A 19,933-nucleotide genomic window follows, 5' to 3' on the forward strand; every position below is an offset into this window, starting at 1 on the left:
TTTCAGGTGGTTTTCTCCTCTCCTTTGCAATATAATTCCTTCCTCCCTTCCTGAATATGTGCTTGCAGTATAAAGAAACAGCAGCAGCTACACTTGTCCCTGACTTTCACTTCACCAAAAGGTTATACAGACACAAAAGCAAACAGACAAGAAATTTTGTTTGTTTGTTTGTTTTTTTTGGTTTAGATTTCTTCTTAGTTTTGAAATCAATCACAGACTTACCATAAATTCAGAATTTCTAAAAATAATTTATTGGCATTAGAAGCATTTTTCAATTTTTCTTTTTTTTTTTTTTTTTTTAGAAGCTGTGGATTAACTTGGCTATTCCTGTTTTAGAGCAGGTTCATGAAGACTAAGTGCCTTTAGTAGCCTACATCACAGATGTGGACATAGAGAGCAACTACAGGAAAGCTGCCATAATACTTGCATTGCCTGAATCCTATATCACAACCCTCATACCTCAAGGTCACACTCTCATCCAATAGCTTAATTTGCTCTGGGACATAGAAATGCTTTAAATATGTTCCTAATTATACACTATGTTTTAAATCTATTTTTTCAAATGTCTGTGAAAGTAAGGTTTGTATACATAAAATGATAATAAACATTGTAACTCTAGAAAGCCATTATATATATATACACATAAAAGATCAGAATCAGAAATGTAAGAAAAAAAAAGTCAGAAATATAAATAAGTGAAAAAAAATGAAACTGATAAACAAAATGAAATATTATGAGTCCATTTAAGATTTGTAGTGTATACAAAGTGTTTCCAGTTGCATGACTCTTGGGTTACATGTTTTTCCCACATAAATAAAATAACTAATAAGCTCTTTCAGACCACAGCCTCACCAACTGGCTAGCAGGTGGGTGAAGTGATTCTGCCTCTCCTACTCAATTTGATAAAACTTTCCATCTGCTTTCTATCTGCATGAAATGTTCACAAATGTGAAATAATACACAGTGGACTAAAAAATAATATGCTCAAAAAGAAAAATAATGTACTTGATCAAAACTGGAAGAACTATGAACTCACTTCCACCCTAAAGATATCCAAACAACCTAAGGACTCTTGTAAAAATGAACATCATGCTCAGAAAACAGGAAAGAACAGCAAGACATAAATCAAAGAAAAATATCATGAGGGTGTGCTTTAGAAAACTGCATGGCTTGTACAGCTTTTTGTGTACTGAATTCTATTCCTACAGTCCTTTACAGAGCTCGATAACCCCAGGCAGCCTAAAGAACACAAAACACCCGTGTGTCCATAGCTAGTGCAAGTCTTGTTAGCAAGAGCTCAAGGCCACTTGATTAAAAAGTGAATTTTGACAGGTAAGAAAGAAATCAGCCATACTCTATACTTTACAAGGCATAGGAAAGGAATTTTCATGTGAATTCAAGATGAAACACAACACCAGGAAAGGTATTATGGAACATTTGCTGTGCTGAGGTTATAGAAACCTTTTGGCAATGTAAGGTTCACAAGCACATAAGAACAGTCTGCAAAGAGATGATCAATAAGGATAAAAACATCCCCTCAGGAATTGAGAAATTATTAGATGCCATGGAGTTGCCAGAGGGGACAGAAAACTGAAAAGGAAATAGAGAACTGAAGGCACTGAGTCCTCTCCTGTATTCCTATGAGCTATTAATGTAAAATGTGCCTGGGCTATCGCCCGGAATCAGACATACAATCAAGCACATCTTTCAGCTGAAGTCAGTTAACAGTAAAGTACCAGAGGACAGGGATATCCTCTGCACCTTCAGCAATGTGCTTTTAAATAAGATACAACAGCGCTGTGACTATTTTAAAACAAACATCAGCTCTACAATCTGTAAGAAGAGGCAAGCTTTGCATCTGCAACAGACATCATCAAGTTAAACATTTTTCCTATACTCTGAACACCTACGAGCATATGGTGGGCATAAAGCTTTAGCATTCTTCCAGTAGCACCACAGACATGGGTAGAAGAGAGCTGGGACCTCTATAATTTAGATTAATTGCTTATTAGGGGTATGAGGAGAGGTGCTGTGGGAGTACTGCAGCCTGAAATAACAACCAGAGCAGGCATCTGAGGGGAGGGAAACCCCTCGGCCCTTGGGGTGGAGTGGCAGCGTGCTCTGCCTCTGCAAGCACACCTCTCCCTTCCCGGCTGCTCACACCACTTGGACACTGGCAGGGATCTCAACGTGGGTCTCCTTCTGGAGGAGCTGCCCTGACTCTCTGCCTTTTTGTATCAGTTACAGATTTTTGTACATCAGGCCACAGCAGATCCATACCCATTTTAAGTCTGGCTTCTCATTTTTCTCTGTCAGTGTGTCAGAAAGTGATGCTGGAACTCCAGCGCTCTGTCCCTGGCCAGCAGCACCACTGGTCCTCTCTGTAGGAGTGCACATTACCAGCAGTGCCTTTCTGAAGGACACAAAGCAGGCGTAGCTTGCAGCACAAAGTCTGGCTGCAGCTTTTCAGCCAGATCTGAGATTAGTTAGGTTGGGCAGTGATGACACGGGGGTCATCACAGGACTAGAACTGCCCAGCACCCCTCATGCTGGCATACCTAATTCTTGGTCATAATCGAGTTTAAGGATAGGCTGGGTTGGTCTGCAGACACTGATGGGGGGAGACAGAGATGGGGAGATCATGGATCACACATTCCCTCAACTGCAACAAATGCCTCTCCAGAGTGACAGGGCTTGGATCACCCATGCCAGAGTGCCCATCACCCAGATGCCACAGCTCCCAGTTTGTCACTGAGAAGAAAGGAGCTGCAGAGAGAGAGAGATGCTGCACTGCTTAGCAATGCAAGGAATGCGATGACATAACAGTAGAAAGGTAATTAGGGAATAAAAATCACCCTTGACATTCCTCTCCTCAGAAACATGTTCCATATCAAAGCCAAAGCAGTGGCCTGCCATGAGAAGCATTTTACTGAGAGCTCACCTAAAGCAACTGTAAGAAGTCCCCTGCCATGTTAGCAACCTTCTTCCTTCTCCACGCTGTGGCATGAGCAGAGAACATGGCATCATGGTATGGATGTGCAGCCAATACCAGCCATGCCAGTAAAGCACGTAATGAAATAGGAGCAAAGAGAGCAAGAGAGAAATGGGAGACAGCAATACTGCACTGTGGTGCTCCTGCACAGTACCCAGCAGCTTCAAACAGTACTGACTGATCCTGATGATCAGAGGATATCAGCTTTGACTGTGAACAGGTAACTGGAAGTGATGGTTCAACACTGTTTTCAGCACTGCTGTAGTTCAACATCCTAACTGAAAGGACAGTAAACACATAATGTTTTGATTCTGTTTGGAATGCAAAATATGTGGCACTGTTTTTTGCAATCAAATCTCCAAACGAAAACATGATAGGCATAGTATCCAACTCCCCTATTCAGCAGAATGCTGCAGAATATCCTTACAAAATAATTATTTGCACCAATTGTTTGCCAAATAGGGGTGCAAAATGCTTAGAAGAAGTGTGCTTGACTAAGAAGACAGTATTTAAACATTTTGGGTTTTTTTCTAAAAAAATGTGGTTGGTGTTTGTTTCTTTTTTATTTTTCCTGTTTCTTGGCAAGTAACAAAAATAACTGCTTTGGTAAGCATGTTGGTTTACTACTTGTTAAACACTCATCAATTAAATTATTGAAACATAATTACTGTGCAAGCAGTCTTCTCTCATATATTTTTAAAAGCAAAGTCCATTAGTATGGCTGCTTTCTTCCTCCAATCCCTGCTGTCTTTCTCATGTCTCTGAAGTGGCAACAGGAGGTAATTAGGATGACCAGCCTCTAGCTCAGGCTGAAACACAGTGCCAGGGCCAGGGAAAAAGAAGGCAAGGTCCATGTCACTTGGACAGCAGGTTGCAGTATCAACATAGTTCTTCCTGCTGCCTTAGCTCCATTTCCCTTCTGTACCCTCCCACTTGACTGCCCTGGTGAGAAGTGTTCTGTGTTCCAAGTAAAGGTCTGAGAGGAATATTCTGCTGTGCTCCCTTTTGAAAATTGCCTCATATCAGAGTCTGGACTCACCCACTTGAAACCGTCTCCAAGACCTGGGTCTGAAGCAGGTCTTGGATGTTGCACTAGCATACACACTAAAAGCAATTTTACATCTTTTCATATCTCTTCAGTTAAGACAGTGACAATTTGTGCATTTTATAAACCAATTCATTTAAATCTTACTTAACCCAAAGCTCTCATTTCACCACATCCTCCTTACGTCCTTAGGTGTCAACACACTCTCCAGTTACTCACTCTCAATGAGATAATTCTTATCACAGTGATGTTCCACAGTCTTCTGAATAACCAGGATTACAAATGGATGTTTTTAATGCAGTTATGCATATTGCACAGGTTGGAAATTAATTCCTATTTAAGGTATTGATCTAACAGGGAATGTAAGTGCATTTTTAAATTTGTGAGTCGTACTGAAAGCAAAAAGATTATTCGCATGATTAAAGTTCAGGTGACTTGTCAGAGCATAGGATAGTAGTGTAGGATATGTGTTTGGACCCAGTAAGATACTTAGGGATGTGGCTAGCTGTGTCTTATGGAACACTAAGCGCTTAAAACACCACCTAGGGTCAGATGGAAGAGGAAGATCACACGATGGCCAAACCTGCCACCTCTGTTTTCTCACAAACCTCTGCTCAATCTCACAATGGGTTTCATAACGCTAGCAGAACAGCTTTTCACAATTTGAAGAAATAATTACTAAAAATAACAGTCACAATAAAAATAATAATATGAAACCCTTCTCCTGAAGTTACAGGAAGATTGCAAACAGCGAAGGTTAAAAGCTGAAGAAGTGAGTAAACGAAGTAAACCCTAACTGTGGAAGATGAAGAAATCAAAGACATTTATTTTATTTGCAATGTAAGAGCTAATATGTCACCTTGCTGCCGCATTGGTGATAATTTTCAGACTGCTGGGATTACGGATCAGTTTATCCAGGATGCTGACAATCTGCTCAAACTTGGGTCTGTTGTTTCTGTCTTTCTGCCAGCAGTCCAGCATCAGCTGATACAAGGCAGCTGGGCAGTCCATAGGAGGTGGCAAGCGATACCCTTCATCAACAGCCTTTATCACCTGCACAAGGATAAAAGTTTTTGAAAACTTAAAGCACTTAAATCTACTTTTTTTTTTATCAGTTCTGTCAACCACATTAACGTGGACATCCCGTGTTTAAACTAATGTGTTTATTCACTAATTGTCTTGTCACGCAACACCTCTGGTTTATCTGCAAAGTAAACCAAGCAGTAAATTAGACATACAGAAAGGGGATTTAAGATACACTATGTGACTTTGAGGAAGGTGAGAGTCTAAAACGCATCTCCAGACCTTACACTTAATTAAATTCATAAACAAAAGCTATGGTTAGTAAGATGCATGCTTAACTACGCCCAGCTTCAAAAGATCTTGAATATCTCTTGTCTGATCATCCTTAGGAACACACACTTTTTACACTCTCCAGTGGACACTGCACTTGGTAGAAAATTAACTTACCCTCTCATGGGACATCCTGAACAAATACATGGAAGGTCTTGTGGATGCTCTCATAGGGCCAGAAAATATCTTTAAAATTTGTCACAAGGACAACTGTACAGTTCTTATTAGGCAGTGCAGGCCTAATTATTTTATCAGTTGTCTAGACTGACAAAATGTGTCTAGATTATCTATAATTTGTGTAGCTTGACACAAACACACACACACAAAATTACCTCAGAATTTACACGGTAATGAAGCTTTTTAATGCAATCTTTTGCTAGATTATAACATCTCTTGATCAGTCCTACAATACCTGTTCCACAATGAATAAAACCCTGATGTAGTCTAAGTAGAAAATAATAAAACTGTATTCTGTTCATCTTTCCTCTTTATCTGGATTAGTTAATTCGCAAGTTAATAAAATGCAAGGCAAGTTTAATTCCAAGTTAGAATAGAGATAGGAAAACAGTCCATGGTTTCAGCAGCCATTAGGCAGAGACACATAAATAGGTGAATCCTTCTGTTTCTGATTTTAATGTGATATTATTAAAGGCATTTCACCAGTATAACCCACATTACATAACACGATTCATTTATCTCCACTAACATTAGAAAAAAAACATTCATGACTAATTAAAAGAAATACACAGTTCTCTGCAGAGACTTGGGTTCCAGAGGTACACATTTGAAAGCAAGTTTTCTTATCTTCCTAGTTTAACAAAGTAGTAACAAAAACGCCTGACTACAACTATGCTACTGACTTTGTCTTAGCTACTGTACTTCAGAAAATTTGGTCCACAAGCAATTCCTAAGGAATAAATCTAGGATTAATAACACAACAGCAAAAGAACCCAAAACAGATACAACGAAAAACTTCTTTGGAGAAATGTTATGCTTCTTATAAAAACACTGGGATAGGCCCATTACTCATTTGAATTGCAAGCACGAATAGTTTACTGATGTTGCTAAGAAGCTTGTATTTGAAGTCTTCTAATCAGATCATTCTACTTCTCTATTTTATCTGTTGATTACTTCCAGAAGTATTTTGGCTTCATTAAACCCTTAGTAGAAATTCTTTGCTTCTCTTTTTCACAAGTGCCAAGAGCAATTTACTCTTTGTATTTGACATTTACAGAAAACCTCTATATAATATTACAGAAGTGGAACCAAAGGGGATCAACAGAAATTTAGGAAGGTTTTCTAACAAAAAGCTAAGGAATGTGAAAAGAAATTATCTCGTTGCACTGGAATTGTTTGAATCATCCTACAGAACACCACCAGTGTGATAAAATTCTCTAATATGTTCCTTCAGAGGTCCAAAATATCATGCTATAATGGTGCTGGCTTTTTGTTAAGTTCAGCAGAACTTTTACTCGACCAGGGAGATTTGGAGATTTTAATCTCTACATCTTACTCAATGTCAACGTCAAAAACTCAGAGCCACCTGGTTTCATTATGCTTCACTTCCTTCCACAGCTTGATCCTTTATTTGAGAACATAACTCAGATAACAATATACTCACATCCTGGTTGGACATCTCCCAGTATGGCCTCTCTCCATAAGACATCACCTCCCAGAGAACAATCCCATAGCTCCATGCGTCACTGGCTGATGTGAACTTCCGATATGCAATGGCTTCTGGGGATGTCCATCGGATGGGAATCTTGCCCCCCTGGGAGAAAAACAAAATAGAACACTCCGTTTGACTGTGCTACAATGAATACAATTTTGCATGATGGATTATTTTATCTCTGAGTTTCACAATTATCTTTATGTTGGCATAAATACCAGTGTAAGCTGAAAAGTGCTATTGCCATTTGTCATGAAAGCATCTTGTACACTGTAGAGAGTAAAATACATCACAGTGCAAAATCCACTGAAGCTATATTGTATACATACTATTTGCATGTACCCATGTATATTTACATGTAGCATAATATGCACAGATAGTAGTAAATGGTAAGCTAACTATGGCTGATTTTTAGTTTGGAAACTGGCAAGCCACTCATACAGTATTAAGGATGAAAAACCTAGTACAAGGTCCTTGGCTTGTATCCTAGATCCCTCTGCACAGCACAAGAGGGCTGGATTTGGCTATTTCTAAAGTATTTCAAGTGAATCCCCTGTTGCTGTGGAACCTGCATGGTTTCACCATGTTTTTACCACATGTTTTCTGGGACATTCAAGGAAAATGAGGGGCCAAAAAGTTCCTCGGTTCCACTAATGCCAATCCTCCAACTGCACAAGGCAGAGACTGTGACCATATGCACAAATTTCCTATTCCAAAGCCACCAGAGACAGTCACATGAAGACAGATTTGGATAGGTCATCTGTGCAGAGGGGAGAGTACAAAAGTGTAACCTGGGGAAGTGGTCTTAAACATATTTTACAGTCACAAGAGAAGCAAGCCATCATTAAATGATGTAAACTTGAAAGGAATTAAAGCAACCGTAACAATTAATACTGGAGCTAGGGGAATATCCCTGATTATAGTCATGATTTGGTGCTGTAAGACAAATTAGTAAAATGCACAAAACAGCCTCAGTCTGAGCTTCTGCAAGACGAGAATTAGAGGAGACAATTTCCAGTGCTGCCAGCTTTGACAGAGGTTTTTAAGACTCTGATTTGCGAGTCAGACATAAGAAAGTTCTAAAAGATAGCAATGCAAAGCTTGTTACTTAAGGTAATTCTGGAGTGAATGCATCTGAATACAGAAGAATCTGCAAATTTAAAGTTGTTTCCAGTGCCCGGGTTGAACAACATGTACAGGGATATACTCTGAAGATTTCACACTAAACTGGCTATTTAAGGTCCCACTGCAACTGCCATTATACTAGAGTAATACACTTATCCTCACAATAACCTGTGTGGGAAGGGACTGCTCTTATTTCCACTGAAATAAGAACCTAAATGTAAGGATATGAATACTTTGTCTATGCATCCATAAAGTGTTCCTGCACTGAGGGTGGCCATACACTCACCAGCTTCAGATTAACTAGTGTGGTTAACAATAGAAATGGGGACACTAGTGTTAATTAGAAACCTAACTACAGTCTAAATACACTGGAGCCTAAGCATCTGTAATTTTGTGACTAATATTGCAGAAATTAGATTAAACATAAGCAACACAGGCAGGCTTGATTCAGGCTACGATTTGAACCTCCAAAATGTCACAAGATATGTCTCAAGGCTTGGCAGAGATCAGAGAGGGAATCTCTCTTGGCATGCAGTTTTTATGGATCCCACCCTATTTAGCAGATTCACTACCTTAACCAAAAGACAAACCTTCGTCTCACACACAACCTTTAAGATCAGACAAACACTGAATTTTGACATTACTTGTGGACCAACAAATAGGACATAGAAAATAAACAATAGTATTTAAAATCACTGTTTCATCACAGAAGCCAGACTGGGAGCCTAATCTCTCTCTCTCTCGGAAATCTGTAAGATCACAAAATCACAGAATGTCATGGGTCGGAAGGGACTTCTGCAGATCACCTAGTCCAACCCCCCTGCCAAAGCAGATTCACCTAGAGCAGGCTGTACAGGAATGCACCCAGGTGGGTTCCAAATATCTCCAGAGAAGGAGACTCCACAGCCTCTCTGGGCAGCCTGTTCCAGTGCTGTCACCCTCACAGGATGAAGTGTTTCTTTATGTTTAGGTGGAACTTCCCGCATTCCAGTTTGCATCTGTTGCCCCATGTCCCAATCACTGGGTGCCTCTGAAAGGAGATCCTCTTGACACTCATCCTTCAGATATTGATAAGCATTAATAAGATCCCCTCTCAGTCTTCTCTTCTCCAGGCTAAACAGACTCAGGTCTCAGCCATTCCTCCTAAGAGAGATGCTCCAGTCCCCTAATCACCTTTGTAACCCTCTGCAGGACTCTTTCCAACAGTTCCCTGTCTCTCAAACTGTAGAGCCAGAGCTGGACACAGCACTCCAGATGTGGCCTCACCAGGGCAGAGTAGAGGGGTAGGAGAACCTCCCTCAACCTGCTGGCCACAGCCTTCTTAATGCATCCTAGGAGACCATTGGCCTTCTTGGCTACAAGGGCACACTGCTGGCTCATGGTTAACGTCTTGTCCACCAGGACTCCCCGGTCCTTCTGCATGGAGGAGCTTTCCAGCAGGTCAACCCCTAAACCTGTACTGGTGCATGGGGTTATTCCTCCCCAGCTGCAGGACTCTACACTTGCCCTTGTTGAACTTCATTAGGTTCCCCTCTGCCCAAGTCTTCAGCCTGTCCAGGACTTCTGGTGTGTCAGCCACTCCTCCTAGTACTGTATCATGAGCAAACTTGCTAAGGGTATGCTCCATCCCTTCATCCAGGTCACTGATGAATATGTTGAACAAGACAGGGCCCAGTGCTGACCCATGGGGAACTTTACTAGCTACAGGCCTCCAACTAGACTCTGTGCTGAACTGTCATTCAGCCAGTTCTCAATCCACCTCACTGTCCACTCCTCTAACCCACACTTCCTGAGCTTACTTATGAGGATGTCATGGGAGACAGTGTCAAAAGCCTTGAAAGATGATGTTATTTAGTCACAAAAATTACATTATATTTTCTATTCACTATAAGCTTATTCACAATTCCCAGTACTGTTCCATAACTGTACTGAGAACATAAAAACAATTTTGTTTTTCTCATACTCTATTGATAAGCAATATTATATGCCCTTTATAAATGTTGAGGGTCCCCCAGTGAGTCCAAGGCACTGTAATGAAACAAGGAAAGCTCTCCTGTGTCCTAGTGTTTACACATTTTGATATGGGGATGATCAAGAAATCAGTTCCTCTTTTTCAACTTTTTTTTCTACGCATACTAGTAGAGTGAACTTTGATTTCCAATAAAGAATGCAATACTGAGGGAAAGCCATATACTAAATCTACATAAACAAAAAACTGATTATCGCAAACAGAAAGAGCTTCCTAATCAAACATGTCCCACTTGTCCACAAAGGCTTTGTCACCTGCAAAACTGAGCAAACTTACAGGACAGCTACAAGGCCAAGGTGTCAGAACCCTGCTTGCACAGAGGAGTGGGTTGAGAAAAGCCCAGGCTGCATGCTGAAGACACCAGCAGACTTGCCCACAGGGTTCTCAGCCATCCCAGCCCATCTCAAATGCCTGGACAAAAGTGCCTCTAGACTACCCAAAACGTAAACTGCAAAGGACTTTACAGATCAAATCCAACCCCATGGACCACATCTGGAAAGGAATGTGCTGTTCACAGGGCTGCTAGAGCCTAGGCACAAGGGGCTACCACCATGCCCCATGGATGGCGGGGCTTCTGAGCTCCATCGCCCTGCCAGAGCTGCCACCCATGAATGTGTCCAGCAGGCATCAAGCCAGACCAACACTGGGGTTCGGTTCAAGATGAAATAGTCCATATTCCTAGCCAAGTGGCGACATAAAGAGAGAACTGTTGAACCTCACTGCTTCTGATAGATTCTTGTTGTTCCTGAATGCTTCATTGATAGCACTGCCACCTCAGACAAGCCCCAAGCCTCCTCTCACCTCTGCCAATCCCTTCAAAAAAATCTGAATTTCCATGGGTAGCTGCAATCTCACTTTTAAAATTTCGTGTTAAGATATGAAAATAGAGCCCTTCTTGCAAAACCCTAGAGAAATATTTGCCAGATGTCACATGGAAAAATGTGCTTGTGGCTAGAACATGAGCACTTTAGGCAAGGGCCGGAAATACCACATTTTATAGATGTTCTTCATCTTTATAATCTTAAGGAAAAAGTAATCTATACAATTGGAGAAGCACATTTACACAAAATGACATTAATTAGTCTCTTAAAATTTTGGGACTGCTTTATTGCAGGGTAAAGAAGACCATAAACTCAGTGAAACAAAGTTCTTCTGGCTCTGTTTTAGTGCAAGATGAAGCTACTTCAACCTTAGATTCTACTACGAGCAAACAAATTTCTTTGCTATGTCTCAGCTGTAACTCTGTACAAGTCTACAGATACATGTAGCATTACCATAAATTATAGTAAAATAAGGAAAGCATTAAAATGTAGCTAAAAATAAATAAATTACCACTGAATAGAGCATAAAACTACAATTTTGCTATTCTGCTCCCCGATTTGCCATAAAAATGTCAAATTTACATTTGTGTTTAAATGTGGGCTTTGCTGACTTTTTTTTTCAATAATTTAAGAGCAAGAACTGCCAAAATCCAAAGTTCTAGTAAATATTTTTTAGACAAATAAGCATTTTAACACAAACCCAATTCCCTCAAAGGACCGTGCAACGTTCACATTTTAGCAGATGTCCAAATATCAATATATGCAGAAAATTAGAAGAGTCATTTCAAATTAAATACATGGTTTCCTATTGCTATTACCTTTGAAAATTATAAGGTTTTCTGTAATTCGAAAAGTCTACTTTGAAATTTCAAACCTGTGGTCATTCTGCATTAGAAAATCCCTTTTAATTTCTCTCCATCATTTTTGAGAAATATACATCTGATACGAACACATATCACCTCTTCAATTTTCTATTTTTTTTCAGAAATCAGGATATTCTTTGCAATATCCTTCTCCAGGATCCAAGATATCTTACATAATTTACTTCTGCATAAACTAAACCAAGCACTTTCTTCTGACCATAGATGGGCTGGGAAACTAAGCTCCCATACGTGTCTCTTTACTTCTCTCTTGTTCCTTTAGCCCTTTCCCCAGTCTCTCAATATTTAAAATAAGAATAATGATACCTACTCTGTAAACTGCTATGACAAAGATGCTACAAAATCCTACATGGTTTTCCCTTTTTTAAGTACGTATTATATGTCCATTAGGCTTTTGTGCAATTTAATTTTATCTGCTATCTCTGTTGCTTATTCTCCACTGGAAAAATCGGAAATTCTAGTATTATTGGCTGCCATTATTGGGCTCCTAGCCTTCAAAATTAGTAGTATTGGTACTGAACATGTAAGACAAATTTGCTAAATGAAAAATCATTATAGATATGCCTAGGAAAAAGTTTTGCTCAAATTTATTTGATATAGGCTTATAAAGAGAAACTTACATGTGCATGCATCACTAGCTAGTAGTAATATATTTACTGATTATTTTCTGAAGATAAATACAAGTTTTATAAATTTTTGCCATGGTCTCTCTTTAAGGTCATGCTCATCATGAAGCTGAATAGGCCACTTGGATTTGGGTAGAAAGAAAGTATTAGCATTAGAAATTGTAGAAGTTTGTTATTGCAGCTTAAAATCTCGACAGTCTAAGTCAGAGAACCACTCTCAGGGTTTGACATTAGTGAGCCAGCAGTAACCAAAAGTTTTATCTGCTCTAGATGAAGCTGTGATTCCTACAGTATCTGGCAGTTCGGCATAATTCATCTAAAGTCAGTGAAGTCCTCAATTTATTTCTAGCATGTCTGGCACTCCAGCACAAGGCAGCTGTTTCTAGGACTTGATAACCCATTCCAATATTCTGATTTATAATCTGTTACAGGGTGACTGCCACAGGCACCTAAGCCAGAGGCCTGGGGAGAAGAGATTTGAGAAAAATGAATTCTAACAGAATTATTAGAAGAACTTTGCAGGAAAAACTGAAGCTAAAAGCCTGACATTAATTCATTACATGAAGACTTAGGCTTGTTCAGAAGATATCTTACTGGTACAGAACAACACAGTTCCATGCGAGTGAGAAGAGCCTGACTTACTCTCTTAAGCACCTGAAAATTACCTGATGCTACTTGCTCATCCCTTACTAATGAATATGCTATCCTGAAATTATCTCCTTCTACAGTGGTAAATGAGAACAGAACACAGCTTCTCCCCCTCGTGCTTACCACGCAAAAGAATTTGTGGGGGTTTGTTTCCTTTTTACCACACCCTCCAACACACTCACACTGTAATACCATGTTTTTGCATATATAGGGAACGAATAAAACACAGCAAGGGAACCAGAAACCACTTCTGCCAAGCACCAGTCACAATAATGTGTACACAGCAGAAAGGAGCTGCGTGTCCTTCCCTGTGGCACACAACGGAGCAGCGCCTCGCCACGCCCCCCCCTGCTCTGGTACCATTTCCTGGGGGCAGTGGCTGCTAGGACACTTGCCGTCAAAGCACAATATTTTTTGAAGTGATGGAGATTTAGTGAGAAGTTATCCACGCAAATGCAATAACTGGATAGCATTTTACATTCAAATGCCATGAACATCAGTGATGTGTCCAACTATGCTCTTAAATACTCAAAGCACATCTACTGATTACCCAAATATTATGCCTTTGAGAGACATAACTACAGTCTCTTTGCATGTGTAATGGCTTAAATTTACTTCCAGTTCATAATGTGTCATTAGTCCACTCACTTGTCATGGAGAGATCTAAAAATAATAAGAATAAAAAAGATCAATTTGACAATGACAATTTTAACACAATCTTGGCCTTTCAATTGAAAGTGAATAGGTACATAGAATGTAGATAATTACAGAATATCCCCTCTTGCACAAAGGCTCGGGAAAATCAAAAATCCAAACACTCAGTCAACCTGATTCACATGCTGGCTTCTGCTTCTGTAAGCAGGCAGACCACAGGTTGCTGAAGGCCTTTTGTGGTAAAAACAAAAAAAAACAAAAAAGACAACGTCAGGTAGCAAAGTTCTTTTACAACCCCCGACTCCCTGTATTTCACATACGCCTCTGTGATCTTTGCATTATCCTTCAGAGCTCTTGTACAATAGCATGAATATCACAGATTATGTATTAATATATAAAGGGATATGCTGAGGGAACCTGGTAACAGCGGCAAGAGCCCAAGTAATGACGTTACATCGATATGATTATGGTTGTTCTCCTTTATCTGCCCAAATAGCCCAGCTTATATACAGTTCCAAGCTCTCCCCACCTTAGGTTATTGCTAATTGCTTACAGTTTTAAGTTTTCTAACACCCTCTCCCCCCTGTTATCAGGACCTTAGTTTTGTTTCCTAGCTATGACGTACTAAAGCATTAGTTTAATTTCTTAACTACAGCCTGCTAGCAGTTAAAAGCCTTTGGCCCATATCCCTACACAGCCTCATAGCCTGGGTTGCTCACTGCTGTAGAGATATAAAAGTCGTGCCCGTTTTCCCTCAAAAATTCCTCCACAGGGATATGCACATTATTTGTCTTGGTTTTGTTATAGGGGGGTACTGGAAGATGAAACGCTGGACATGAGCTGGCAATGTGCCAGTGCATCCCAGAAGGCCAATGGTATCCTGGGCTGTATCAAAGGAAGTGTGGCCAGCAGGCTGAGGGAGGTGATTCTGCCCCTCTACGATCCTGAGACCTCACCTGGAGTGCTATGCCCAGTTCTGGAGCCCTTAGAGCAAGAATGGCATGAATGTGTTGCAGAAGGCCTAGAGGAAGGCCACAAAAATTATCAGAGAGCTGAAACACCTTTACTATGAGGAAAGACTGAGAGTGATGGGGTTGTTCAGCCTGGAGGAGAGAAGCCTCCAGGAAGACCTTATTGCAGCCTCTCAATACCTAAAGAGGGCCCATAAGAAAGTTGTGGACAATCTTTTTAGCAGGGCCTGCAGTCATAAGAGAGGGGGTAATGGTTTTAAACTAAAAGAGGGTACATTTAGACTACATATAATGAAGAAATTTTTTAGGGTAATGACAGTGAAAGACTGGCACGGGTTGCCCAGAGAGGTGGTGAATGCACTATCCTTGGACATGTTCAAAGGTCAGGTTGGACAGGGCTCTGAGCAACTTGGTCTAGTCAAAGTTGTCCCCACTTACTGCAGGAGGGCTAGACTAGATGATCTTTAAAGGTTTCCTCCTACCAAAATCATTCTGTGATTCTATGATGAAGAGCTTGCACAATGCAGTAGGAGTAGCCAAGGAAAGAGTCCTGCGTTTTGTGATATGACTAAGCAGCAGGAACACGAGATGTCCAGCTTTCTGCCAGTGGACCTGAGCTCTATTTCACACTTGTAGTCCCCAGTTGTTTAAGCTGGGGATCAAACGTACCTCAGGGACACACCACCTGGACATCCATACAAGATTCACTTCAAAGGAAATGAGCAAGATGAATAGCAAATAGCCTCATCTTTCTCTCAGAGTCAAGATGTGGCACAGGTATATTCAAGCAAGGACTTTTGAAGGAAATTAAGTTTGTCCCAGGTTGTATTTGAAGATTTTAATTATCTGAGCGTCTTCCTACAGCAGTCTGCACATACACCATAAATGCCAGATGGAGTTTACTGAACACAGATGATTACACTTTACAAACTACTTCCTTTCCATCTGATTTCACTATCTAAATGTAAATAGGCAGGTAGGCTTAGAAAATAAGTGGGAGAACAGAAGAAAGAAAAGAAAAAAATGCAACACTGCTCTTGGCCATAGAACGTTCACATGTAACACTGGCCAGAAACACTGACAACTTGTGCAACCTGGTTTGCTCTAGCCACCTGCAGGTATAAGTCACTAATGGGCACTTCATTTTCAGGTAAGTGCATTTCCTTTCTAAAGTTCTGTGCTATGCAGTTTTATGGGGAGCTATTTTCTCCTCCCCAGACAACTTTTTCATCTCAGTTAACTAGGACTCAAAGGTAACTTCAGCTCTTAAAATGAGTATGCAAAGTACCATTACTAAATTATAGATTAAATTGCATGTCCAGATTAATTTTGGAATAAGAGAATTGAACTTCAAAGACTGGCAGAGGTATGTGTCCGAGCAGAACATGAGCCCACCATGTGGCAAAGCTGTGCTGGGAGTGGGAGGAGAAACAGAGACTTCTTACCCATGGAGATATTAACAGGAAAGGTATGTGTAAGAAACATGAGATAAATATGCTATGCTTGGTGCTGGGGATTAGTATCCCATTTTAGGCATCACATTTAAGGAAAAAGTTGAAAAGAGAAGGAGAGCAAGAAGAATAGTAAGTTTGGAAAAACTGCTTAGGAAAAAAAAAAAAAAGGAATGGAAGGATACATGCAGAGGACAGCAACCTCCATGCACTTAGGCAGCTGCTTTAAAGGGGAGATCGATCAGCTGCCTATGGGCAGTTGGTAGGACACAGAGTAATTGCCTTAGCTTGCAAGTGTGTATCCTGGGGGAGGGAGGTTAAATATGAGACTAGATAAATACTATATCTAAAACTGTTTACCTCAGGGACAGTAACATCCATTTCTTTCACAGGAGTTTTTAAGAAGAGGGTAGGCAAGCATATCTGACAAGGCAATACACCTCTGGCTGAACTACAGACAATTTTCTCTTGAGGAATTCTTGCATTATATTAATATTTACTTATGAGTGCTGCACCTACACAGAACATAAAAACTGCTATCTCCTACTGTAAAGACTCCTGTCTCTTTAACCATGAGAGGTCTCTGCAGAGAGTGAAAGGTCAAGTAGAGAATAGTCTTTCTGCTTGGTAACTTATGAGGGTATGATTGATAAATGTTTATAAATATATGTGTATATAATGTACATATAATGTCTAACAAAGCAGCTAGAATTTCTGTACTCATTTGTCATGTTATTTTTTTTCAATCATGAAGAAGATAGCATGCAAACTACCACAATAATTGATTGCTCATGTCAGTGATCAGGAATGAAGGAAGCCCTAGAAAACCCACATTAAGATTTTGCTGATACATTCTGTTCTAATCTGGTTTGAATAGTGTAAAGGAGATAATCACTAGGCATCATTGCAAATTACACTTGACTAAGATACTGGATAATAATGCCACTTTTTCCAAAGTTATAAAATCAACCTGAAATAGGATTAAAGTGAAAAGCCAGATATCTCAGTGTAGTATCTACATATGCAAAGTTAAATGTATGCCTTCAAGATTTTCACAATAAGACAGAAGTGTTATTCAAGTAAGAACAGGATGAAATCCAGAAAAGAAACAAGCAGCAGCCTACAATATGGGCAGTCCCCTATCTGATAAAAGCTTATCTACCTCAGGACAAAACAGTCAGAGGGAAGTCCCCTCCTTGATAACTTTATATCTCCAAAAGATGAGTACTACTTTGTGTGTATGATATAATCAAGAGAAAATACAGGAGGTTTATTATGTTGTTAAGTAAGATTTATTTTTTTTTATTTTACTTAAGTTCTTACTCAGTTAAAGGCACAACAGCAGGTGTAAGTGATACATCCTTGCAGAACAGTGATTTCAGCATGTTCCAATCAGACAAACGTCCCATCATATTAGAAGTCAAAAAAAGGTTAAAAAAATAAAAGTAACTATTGCTGGGTAGGATATTTTTTTAGTGAGTGTGGCCTAAATCAGCAATGTAACAAAACCTGCTCAAAGCACCCATTAATTCTTCCATTATTGTTTGCCAAAACAACTCAAACCTTAATTGTGGTATTCAATCCTTTATGTATCCAGTAGAAAGAAATAGTCAGAAATTTTGCATACTTTAAGAAAAATAATCTACCAACAATAATAATTTTTTTTCTTCTATCTTTTCTGAGACATGCATTAAAAAATAGATGTGATGAGTTTATGGTTTATTGAACATCTCTGGGCATGTAAGGATGGACGGCCTCTGCAAAACAGAGCATAAGCCTCAGGGGCTCCCCTCAGATTTCAATCTAACTTTGTTACAACCTGCAAGAAGTTTAAAAGGATAAGAAATCACAGAAACTCACCCTTGTGGTGTAAGCAGCTTCTGGATCATCTTCCAGTACACGAGAGAGACCAAAATCTGAGACTTTGCATACCAAGTTACTATTGATGAGGATATTACGAGCAGCTAGATCTCGGTGGACATATCCCATATCTGACAAATACTTCATGCCAGATGCGATCCCTCGAAGCATGCCTACTAGCTGGATGACTGTGAACTGGGCATCATGTTTCTGGAAAATATTAAATTTGTAATTTCAGAGATTGTTCATGCTCCTCTTTGCACAGAATTTTTGATACGGACCCTGGAAGCCCCTGAAGTGCAGATCCCATAAGTCAGAGACTGCAATCTAAATGCCACATGTGGAACTACTTTGATTTGCAGAGGATAATCTCCCAATCAGATGAGGAAAGGGATAATTTTTCAATTCAGATAAAAATTCATTTTTCCCATTCTCGCTGCCATCAGAATTTTAATTTTCTAGACCAGACCTGCGTGAAAGCAGCCCATAAATCTAACTTGTGCGTGCTCATGAGACTGGAGTGTCAGGCCATTAGGGGGATGGATGTCCAACTTCTCTGAAAGGCCACAGGAATTATTAGTGAAAATCCCAGCCTTACCCAATGGACTAATGAAACTTTTCTATTACACAAGCCTTTTTTTAACAAAAGCCAATGCTGATCCAATTCAGTGACTTTCAAATTCCACTAAACTTGAACTTACTCATCAAATTTTTCACCTTCAAGAACACAAAAATCACTTAAACACATCATGACTTAGCCTAGAAACCAACTGTTGCATGTATTTCTAATTATCTACTTCTAGACATATGTTTTAAATCTCCCAGCTCTTACTAATGCTGTTTGTTAATATCTAGTCTTGATATTGATATATGGATGGATAGATGGTAGGACAACAGTGTGTCCTAGCACAGCTCTCATATGAATCCCCTAGCACTGTAAATGTATCATCACGGGCAACTCTCCAGCTCTTCCTGCTGCTTCTTCCAGAATTTTATTAAATACATGGGAGCTCACTCTGTCATGTGGGTGAGCTCACACGAATCAGTCTGTAAGACTGAATGCATTTATTTCATTCTTGATTAATATACTTCGGGGCAATATTAGCACTGTAAACATTAGACAAATATATGGCATAGTAGATGCTTAAAGAGCCTCTCAGAATTCCTCTTGATGAAGAAACTCATTATTAGAAAAGACTTCTAGCAGTTCTCCGTTATGAAACCTTCTTTAACTAGAACCAACACAAGAAGATCTCTGCACACTCTGGAAAAGATTTAGCTAGAAATCCAAAGGTTTCTGATCATGAAAGGAATGAGATGCTCGGATAGCCTTTCAATGGCAATGGGGAATATGAACAAACTAGTTTTAAAAGTAATTTATAAAAAGTGTCATATGGCCTGAGTTGCCTGTGATACTAGTGAGTCACAAGGTTATTATCTATGTTTCCATACAACAGTAGTAAACAAAACAAAACAAAATTAAAATTGTACTGAAATGAACAAATGAGCTGAACAACTGTTTTGTACAGTCAGAAATTCTCCTTTCCTCAGAGCTTTCTTCAAGGATTATCAGTCTAAACAAAATATATACAGTTCAGTACAGATATATTTCATTCAGATATACTCACACATTATTTATGTGTATTTTTACATGCTCCAGTGAACATCAAAACATATATAGTACATACTGAAACTGAGGTTGACAATATATCCCCTTTTGGGGTTAAACATCCAGTTCAGTGTTATGAATTTGGGGGATAATGTCTTTCAACCGTGGCAGAACCAAAGCAGTCTCCCAGCCACAGCTG

At 39.6% G+C, this 19,933-nt stretch overlaps 1 protein-coding gene across 1 annotated transcript in view; it reads right to left on the bottom strand.

Moving 5' to 3' along the window:
* The window catches only part of LOC103772929 (ephrin type-A receptor 3), a gene marked incomplete at its 5' end in the record, with an annotated part of 57,854 nt that overhangs the window by 11,760 nt on the left and 26,161 nt on the right, over positions 1-19,933 (bottom strand). Inside the window, 3 exons of the mRNA XM_008940276.1 lie at positions 4,897-5,090; positions 7,012-7,161; positions 18,126-18,335. Of these exons, the coding sequence (XP_008938524.1) occupies positions 4,897-5,090; positions 7,012-7,161; positions 18,126-18,335 (554 nt within the window). The remainder of the gene's footprint in view (positions 1-4,896; positions 5,091-7,011; positions 7,162-18,125; positions 18,336-19,933) is intronic.

The sequence above is a fragment of the Merops nubicus genome, unplaced genomic scaffold (genome assembly GCF_000691845.1).
Source record: "Merops nubicus isolate BGI_N331 unplaced genomic scaffold, ASM69184v1 scaffold2860, whole genome shotgun sequence".
In the NCBI taxonomy this organism is placed as follows: domain Eukaryota; kingdom Metazoa; phylum Chordata; class Aves; order Coraciiformes; family Meropidae; genus Merops; species Merops nubicus.